Consider the following 9,544-nt stretch of genomic DNA (forward strand, 5'->3'; position numbering starts at 1 on the left):
AAATGCTTCTCCCAAGTTCCTGCCCAATCGAGAATACACATCCGAAGCATGTCCTCGATGGACTAGATGGCTCTCTCCGTTTGGCCATCTGTTTTCCGGGTGGAATGCCGTGCTCTTGAACAGTTTAGTTCCCAAGGCGTCTTGGAGTGCTTCCCAAAATGCTTTCGTGAACCTAAGGTCACGATCTGAGACGATGTCTGAAGGTACACCATGTAGCTTCACAATTTGGTCGACGTACATCTTGGCCAAAACTTTAACTTTATCCGTATCCCGCATAGGTAACAAGTGTGTGTCTTGGTCAACCTATCCACAAACACCCAGATTGAGTTGTTCGATCTACCCGGAGCAGTGGGTAATCCCGTGATGAAATCCATGGAAATATAATCCCCTTTCCATTTAGGTATCGGAAGACTCTGCAGTGATCCTCTTGGAACTTGATGCTCGACTTTCACTTGTTGAAAAGTTGCACACTGAGCAACCCATTGCGCTACTGATCTCTTCATGCCCGGCCAATGATAATATCTCCTCACATCTCGGTACATCTTCGAACTTCCAGGATGGATACTAAGTAAGGAATGGTGTGCCATCCTTAGTATCTCATCTCTCAGCCCTTGCCCCTTAGGAACCGTGATCCTTCCATTAATAAGCAAGGTTCCATCCTCCGCCAAGTAGTATCCAGCATTATTTGGTCTGTCTTGTTTTCTGAGCTCTTCAGAAATTTTCTGTAACTTCTCATCTAAAAGTTGCTCCTCTGGAATCTTCTGAACCAAGCTGGCCTGGTTCACTGCTTGTAATCCCAATGGTTCACTTGTATGACCTTCCAAAGCAACCAACTTCACTTGCTTCAGCTCTTGATTCAACAGCTCCACTTCTTTTTTCCATATCAGCATCCAACTTTCTTCGACTTAAGGCATCCACAACAACATTAGCTTTACCAAGATGGTAGCGAATCTTTAAGTCGTAGTCAGTCACAAACTCCATCCATCTACGTTGGCGCAGGTTGAGATCTGGCTGAGTGAAGAGGTATTTAAGACTTTGGTGGTCTGTGTATACCTCCACTTCTTCTCCATACAAGTACGATCTCCAAATTCGCAAAGCGAATACCACAGTTGTCGTGAAGTATACGCAATGACTCTCCTATCTTGCATCAGAACACAACCTAACCCAACTCGTGAAGCATCTGTGTACACTGTGTAAAGTTTACCTTGCTCAGGCAAAGCTAACACAGGTGCGGTCGTGAGAGCTTCCTTCAACTTCTTGAATGCCTTCTCCGTTTCTTCCACCCATAGAGAAAGGAACTGCTTTACCGGTCAGTTTAGTTAAGGGCTTTGCAATGGAGGAAAAGTCCTTAACAAACTTCCGATAATAACCCGCGAGTCCGAGAAAACTCCTCACTTCCGTCACAGTGGTAGGTCGAGGCCATTCTCGTATGGCTTGGGCCTTTTCTGGATCAGCAGCCACGCCCTCTCCTGATACTATGTGACCCAGAAATCCAATCTCTCTCTTCCAAAACGAGCACTTGCTGAACTTAGCGAATAGCTTTTGACTTCGTAACCTCTCCATAACCAGACTGAGATGCTCTTTGTGCTCCTCCTCACTTCTCAAGTACACCAAGATGTCATCAATGAAAATGATCATGAACTTGTCGAGGTAGTCGTGAAACACTTCATTCATCAAACGCATGAAAGCTGCAAGTGCGTTTGTGAGACCAAAGGGCATAACCACGTACTCATACTGCCCATACCTCGTACGAAATGCTGTCTTCATGATGTCTGACTTGGCAATGGGAATTTGACGATCCCCTGATGCCAAATCAATCTTCGAAAACCAACCAGCTCCTTTGAGTTCGTCCAACAACTCATCTATCCTTTGGAAGAGGATACTTGTCTTTTATGGTGATGTTGTTGATACCACAATAATCTATACACAACCTCATGCTTCCATCTTTCTTCACAAATAACACATGAGCTCCTCAAAGTGAAGAACTCGATCGGATGAATTCCTTTCCTAGTAGATCTTCCAATTGTTTCTTGAGTTCAGCCAACTCCTCATGTGCCATCCGATACGGTGCCTTAGCTATAGGTTTTGCTTCAGGCTCCAAAGTAATAGTAAAGGGATTATTCTGAGGTGGAGGTAATTCCTTTAGTGGCTCAAAAATATCTTCAAACTCCTGCACCACTTTTATGTCTTCGATCTTCACTTCATCGTTAGTGGCTCCTCCACTGACCGATAAAGTTACCAAATACACTTCCCCGTCTTGAAAAAAATCTTGTACTCTCATTGCCGCGACCAGTGACACTGTCATACTAGGTCTGATTCCATAATAAACCATCTCTGGACATTTTCCTCTGCCAAACAACAGCCTTCCCTTTGCACAATCAATCTGAACTCTGTAGCTCGATAACCAATCAATTCCAAGGATGACTTCGTACCCTTCCAAAGGCACGACTAATAAATCTGCCACAAACTCTTTCCCTTGAATGACCAATGGAACATTCTTGATACACTGACTTGCTTGAAGGGTTCGGTCTGCGGGAGTCAAGACTGCCACGTTTACCCTGTCAACCAAAAATCAATTCCATAACTGGGCAGCAACCACAGGGGTCACAAAACTATGTGTTGCCCCCGAATCGAACCATACATGTGTGGGTTTACCAGCAACATGTATGGTTCCTGCCACAGTAACTCAATCAACAATATCTCAATCACAATACTACTAATCAATACACGCACAATTATCAATCACAATCGAAATATTTCTAAACGCGCAACCTAGCGATCAAGCAATCTATGCCTAACCAGAATCCTAACTAAATTCCAGCAGCTAATTCTACACAAAATCCCATGCAATAAAAAGAGGAGGTTAAACACCTACAATACCTGTGATGGGACCGCTTGACGGTCCTGCATTGTCAGGGTTTTCTACACCTAGGGCATAAAATCTACCTCCTAGGTGTTGCTTCTTTGGTGCTGGCTCAATTGCTGGACGGCTAGGAGGAGTTCGAATAGCAAGAGGGGTCGCATGGATTGGCTTGTTTGGATATGACGATGAATAATGGCCCTTCCCACCGCAGGAGAAACAAGTGATGTTTTCTATCCTTATTGATGAGAAACCTTGCTGGTTACTCCGCTGGTTGTACCCCTGGTTGTTGGGACAAAACCTTGAAATGTGTCCTGGCTGACCACATATGTAATAGACCCTAGAGTTACTTCGATAAATTCCTTGGCCTCCAAATCCTCTCCCTTTGCCTTTGTTAAATCTTGGACCCTTGTTGTAATTTGACCTTTCTCCTTGGTTGAACTTGGTCTGCCCACCAGAATGTTGTGTAACTTTCCTTTCTGCCTCCAATACAGTCTCCACATTAACAGCCTTCTCCACCAGATCAGATAAACTGCTAAAGTTGCTTCCAGCTAACAGACTTCCAAGCTCCGGCTTCAATCCGTACATAAAGTTACGGATCATAGTTCCTTCGTCTTCACGCCCATCAAAAACATGTCGCCTCAACCTTGTGAACTCAGAATCGTAGTCCCTCACTGGTCTATCTCCTTGAACAAGGTTCATAAACTTACGCTCTAACTGATGCTTTGCTTCAGGAAAGTACTTCCTCTCGAACTCTTCCTTGAAAAATCCCATGATGTGATGGTATGTCCACGCTGCCTGTCTATGCTGTCCCACCATCCTGTTGCGTCGCCTTCCAGATAGTACACAGCGATCTTCTTCTTATAATCTACCGGTCAGTCCATGGCTTCAAAAATTTTCTCCATCATTGTAATCCACCTTAGAGCTTCAATAGGATCTCATCCTCCATTGAACTTGTAGGATCCAATGTTCTTCATGGTAGATAACAGCTTGGAAACTTCAGGGGTATGAGTATGCGTGCTTCGGTTACTAAGCGCTTGGGTCATCACGTCGTGCAAAAGCTTCAGAGTGTTTTCTGCTCCTTGATCTTGTGGTCTTTCTGTGGCACGGTTCTGATCTGGCCTCGGGTTTGATTGAGCAGATTGATCTTGTTGATGTCTATGAGCCCAAATACGACTCAGACTAGTGCTCAACAAACTGTTTTCCCTAGTCATGTTACCGTACACCGGAAAGGATCTTGTTCTCTGAAGAGGGCTCCTATCATGTCCAAACACCTCACTGGCTCCATTGCCATTACCCTGATCTGATCTGTAGCGAAATCCTCTCCCTGCTGAAATCCTACCCTCTCCCCATATCCGATCTCGTCCATCATCACCTATCCCGCGATTAGCCATATGCACACAATTAAAAGGGTAAGTCCTATTGGAATATAACTTAACACGGGAAGTGGCTGGTTTCCTAAAGCATCTTTTTGCGACTCCTTTTTACTCGATAAAACAATGAAAAGCCCTTGTGTCACGCATGGACGAAACCATGCTCTGACACCACCTCTGTAACACCCCCGAACCGTTTTAGGTATAGGTCGAACCACCGGCCAACAATAAAACAAGAACATGACCGACGGACCAACTTTCTACCAAGGATCAGAAGCGCTACATGACAGGTTAGGAACGATCCAGCCTTGATCACAAAGAGTGCAATTTGTGATTAGGCCAGTTCGCCCACTAACACGCCCCGTCAGATTAAGGCCTAAGGCTTTTTAACCTGTACCCGAATCTGACGTTGTGTTAGCTTGGACAAGCTAATATCAGATACAACAAGTCATTTGCACAAAACATCGATTTATTTATTTTATATCATACTCGGTTCGCAACACACAAAATATTATACACGTGGTGGCATGCCAAGAGAAAAGATACATACTTATAGTCTGAAAACGTCTTAAGCAAAAAGAGATGAAAATCTACACCAGCCGGCCTAACTTCCCGCTTCCTCTACACGCACTACTGGTCACCTGAAAACAACAACGAGTAAGGGGTGAGTAATCTAGCATTACTCAGTGAGTTACAATCCCCAACTAACAAATACAACCCCTCGCTATCCCACCCCAAACAATCTAAAGCGAGAGGTTCACCTAATAGCACAATCCAATGATAATAATAATAATAATCATATAAGTAAATCAGAAATCCGCAGCAGAAAATAATAGGAGTAAATTATCGATACTATAAGATAGTCGATAAAACATAACCGGAGTTTACCAATCCCTTTACACTATATAATATATATCTAACCCGGGACCCGGTGACGTTAGGTTCCTCCTTCACTATCGGCAATATCCTATCCTCCTACCACAAAGGCCAGAAGAAGGAACTTTCAACCATTCGCGGCCCACAGTCATTCGGGTCACCGCGCGACAGTCCACTGTCCTTCGGGTCACTGCCACATTACAACGTCGTGTAATAACTCAGCCCTAGGCCATGACCCCGTCTCTCTGAGTCTTCCCGATCCAGCGAATAAGGGGTTTCCTTAAACCCGTTGGGTACGAGGTCTGAAGGAACACTAACTCACCCCTAATATGCCTAGCAATGTGGGTTACACAATGCTGTCGGCCAATATATAAAAAATACCAAACCCGGTAATATAAGCGAGGTTCCAAGCAATAATCACAACAACCACAATTAAACATATTCCAGGATCTAGCATAAAGACTAATTCCAGAATATATAACTATCTACAACCTACGATATCATCTAAGCATTCAGCATTGGCTAACTAACCAATCAACCTAACCATTAGCATGCTACTACGATTCTGAAGCAATAAGTAAGCATGCTATCAACCAATTAATATCAACTATAAACTAATAAAACTGTTACTCAGTTAGACCCTGCATGTTATATCAACTATAAACTTCCAAGTAACAGGAACCTGCATGAAAAACAACTCAGCAAACAATTGATTATAACTCACTGTTTTTCGGTTGACCGTGGCCTTGACCCCAAACCCGTCTTCTGCGATCCGAACCCTTTCTTCCTGACCTTCATAAGTAGACCCACGTCTGGACTGATCTTCAATCAAGCAGAGCTTCTATAGATGCTGACTCAAATCGGGCAGAGTAACTATTCTCGATAACTCTCAATATCTGTCGAAAAAGACTCGAAAATGATCGAAACTCGAACTTTCTCTTTCTACTATTCTCTCTCATGTTTTTCGCTGACTTTGAACTGGTCTGAATGGTTTGAATTGAGCAGGGGTCGTGGGGTATATATAGTATGCACCAACCAATCAGAAACAAGCAGTGTGGCAGCCCGTGTGTCGCTTCGCATGGCTTCGGACGCATGTGCGGGGACACCTCGTGCTCCACATGTCTGGCTGCAAGACCAGGGTGTCATGCAAGGTGACACCATACCTTCCACATGTCTGATCCACGTCCAGAATTTATCCAATTCGACACCACAGCGCATACATGTCGATCAGCATGCTTCGGTCGCAGGTTGAGCGGCACCTCGTGCTTCTGGGTGTCACTCCGCATGTGATGATCATCTGAGGTCCAACATCTCCTGCTTCCCTAGCCACATATCATTCCAGGCAGTTGACACAACGTCATTTAGTCATAGATCAAGCCACCTCGAGATTCTCGGTCCAATCGACTGATTTCGACCCTTTCGGTGAATTTCGACCGCGATCAATCCCGTATAATTTTCTACGCCCGTTCTGATGCGCTGAATATTTTTAGTGATCTTCATAAGAATCCTGACCATGACGGAAAATATTTCTCGAGCCTCCGTCTTCTTCAAAAAATTCGATAATACCGAAATTAGGGTTTTTGGTCGATTTCGGGTTTTCCCGTCATGCTTCGATCCCGTCGTGCTTACTTCCCGTCGTGCTTAATTCCCCTCCTGCTTCATTAGGTCTCCAGAGTGATAATTTACTGATACGAATATTTTCCGAGAAAACTTCGTGGTTAAGAAACGTCGTGCTTCCATAAATGTTATGCTCCCAAAACATCCGTCTGATCAATCTAAGATATTGTCTAAGTATGGTCGAGCAGATTACTCCACTCATAGTTCTCCCACGATCAATTCTTCGCCCACTTGTACTTCAAAACTTCCTGATCGATCCTTCACGCCCGCGGCTCGACCTCAAAACAGATGCTCGATCAATCTTCCAAATTCTCTGAATAATGTCAAGTTTTATTTGATAAAAACTTAACATTTCTCATCATACTTTGAATCCCAAAAACTTTACTTCAACAACTTTTTTTTACGGGTTTCTACAATGACCCTGTCAGATTTGGCAAAGCACAAGCCAAAACCGTGGAAAAAGAAAATGATATGATCTCATTGCAATTTGTCATTGTGATGAAGAGTACGAAACATAGTACTCAGGATCGATCTTCGACCTCACTTCATCATCGATCAACATATGCGAGTCAGAAGAGATAGACATCATCTATGGCGAATCAATCGACAAAGACAAACCAGATGATGAACCCGATTTACCAAATCATTGCTACCCGAATTTTGCTATCCAACCCAACAGCAAACAAGATGATTACTCAGTAAGGAGTTGGGCAGACAGCGGATTTCATGAAAGTTCTGCAGTAGATACAACTATATCTTCACACAGTGGAGATCACACAGAGGAATATGATGAGGATTTTTTGGAAGAAAGAGCTTGGGGATACTACATGGAGAATGATAGGTTTGCAGGTCGCTCCCCAAGAACAATAAGCTCAAGATCAATCGACATCCACCGCCCACCATCGATCGATTATCTACCTCATCCAGCAAAATGACAGCGTCCATCGATCGACATAACAAGTGTCACATTGATCGATAATAAGTCAGATGACTTAAAGGACAAGATCGGATTTTCACCGATTAGGGCAACAGATGGGTATATAATGTTGTCAACATCAACCACGAAAATTCACACTTCAACACCACATACCCTGCAGCCTTCAGCAACTACAAACATCACCATGGAGACCTGCAACAATAAGAGCAATCGATCCAACCATGCAGCTAAACGATCATCATCGATCGACTTCACAATTGCACCATCGATCGATTCTCTGACCCTACCTCAATCTCTTTATCAATTTTCTAGACATATCAGGAATGCTTGACTAACACCTGATGAATTTGGTATTTACAGGGATAGAGATGGCTTTGCACGAGCTATGGATGGAAAGATTCTACACATCCGCAGAGTAGACATAGCAGACATCCTTCAAATTGCCAATGGACCAAATAACCTGTTTACACAGCAACGTGGCCATCCAGATAACCTAGCCCATGTCCCAGACAACCACCACGTTACCATGGAAGAGGATACAGTTCCTCCACGTTTTCGTCCACAAGGAAATTCGCGATCGATATCAACTCAACACCATCGATCGACATTGAGTTGACCAAAGCGATCGACGATGCAACAGCCGGATCGACCGACAGACGTATGGAGTTTGGACGACGTGCCTTTGATACACATGGATCCCGAAAATTCAGATGGGAAGAGAGGGACGAATTTGTTGTCTACAGAGATGACTTTGGACATGCTAGGGGAGTTGATGGTGATATCATTCCTGTTACCAAAGAGCACATGAGGAATATCCTGGAGAGAGCATCTCTATTTCAGAGGAGTTGCTTACGCCTTCCAGAACATGCACGCCCTCACCATGCATACAGACAAGCACCAATACCCTACAGCAAGGAGGAGATAGATGATATGGTGACTAATGTATGAGAAGCTCAGACAACTTTGGAAGAAGACATCCACACATTGGTGGACAATACCTACCAACCACTGGATCACAGCTATGATGCTCTTCACAGTGATGTGGCAGTACTACCACTACAAGAAATATTGGTATTGGTAGCAGTTCACGGTAGCACGAATTCACAAACTGCTACAAAAAGTAGGTCAATCCGATACTCGACCTTTTTGTAGAGTTAATTAAACGCTAGTGAAAAATTTCATTAACCCGCGAAGAAAAAGAATAAAAAATACATTAATAGCAGTAAAGTGTCGGGTCATTTAGCTCTTTACCTTATGTTTTTTTTTACCTTTTCCTCATCTTCTCCTTCGCTTCGTAACCATCGACGAGGCATGAAACAGTGAAGCCTCAGCTCTCTCCGACATTTCACGAAGATCTTCCTGTATGTGGTGTTGTCGTTGCCGGCGGTCAGATTCCAGGTGAAACCCATCTTCGGTTTTGTCTGTATGAACCCTAGATTGAATTTTTAGATTGATCCGATTTTGCCGATTAATTTATTTAAGTTCTTGCCACTTTTATTTTATGATATCTCTGATTTCAATTTCGATTTGAGGACATGAGGATTAGAGATTATCAAATCAGTTTCGGATTCAATATCGTGAAGACTGAAGTTTGATTCTTTTTGTTGCGAATACGATATGATTCTTTGTTCTTGTTTGTTCTGTTTTGATTTGCAGGTTTGAGCTTTTCTCTAGAGTGAAGTCGTTTATTGAGGTGATTTTTTGTTGACAATTTTTATGTTGTACTGTTGATTGTTTTTGATTGTGTGAGTTTTAGTATCTGAATGTTTGACGATTGAATAGTTTATTGCTGCTTATGTGAATGACAATGTGTGTGTTTGGTGTTTGACATACTCTTATGTTTTTATTTGTTGGTTATGGGTGAGAAACTTAAAGCATAAA

General features: G+C 43.2%; 1 protein-coding gene across 1 annotated transcript; it reads right to left on the reverse strand.

Moving 5' to 3' along the window:
* Positions 1–1,972: 1,972 nt before the first annotated feature.
* Positions 1,973–3,679, reverse strand: LOC108824580 (uncharacterized). The gene is made up of 3 exons (XM_018598004.1): positions 2,881–3,679; positions 2,656–2,673; positions 1,973–2,544 (listed from the first exon to the last, which is right to left on the reverse strand). The coding sequence occupies exons 1-3, from the start codon at positions 3,677–3,679 to the stop codon at positions 1,973–1,975; spliced, it is 1,389 nt and encodes a 462-aa protein (XP_018453506.1).
* Positions 3,680–9,544: the final 5,865 nt, after the last annotated feature.

The sequence above is a fragment of the Raphanus sativus genome, chromosome 9, assembly GCF_000801105.2.
Source record: "Raphanus sativus cultivar WK10039 chromosome 9, ASM80110v3, whole genome shotgun sequence".
NCBI classification, from domain to species: domain Eukaryota; kingdom Viridiplantae; phylum Streptophyta; class Magnoliopsida; order Brassicales; family Brassicaceae; genus Raphanus; species Raphanus sativus.

Excerpts from the sequence above, each read along its gene's own strand:
- LOC108824580 (XM_018598004.1), bottom strand. The coding sequence starts at position 3,679 with ATGGTGGGACAGCATAGACAGGCAGCGTGGACATACCATCACATCATG.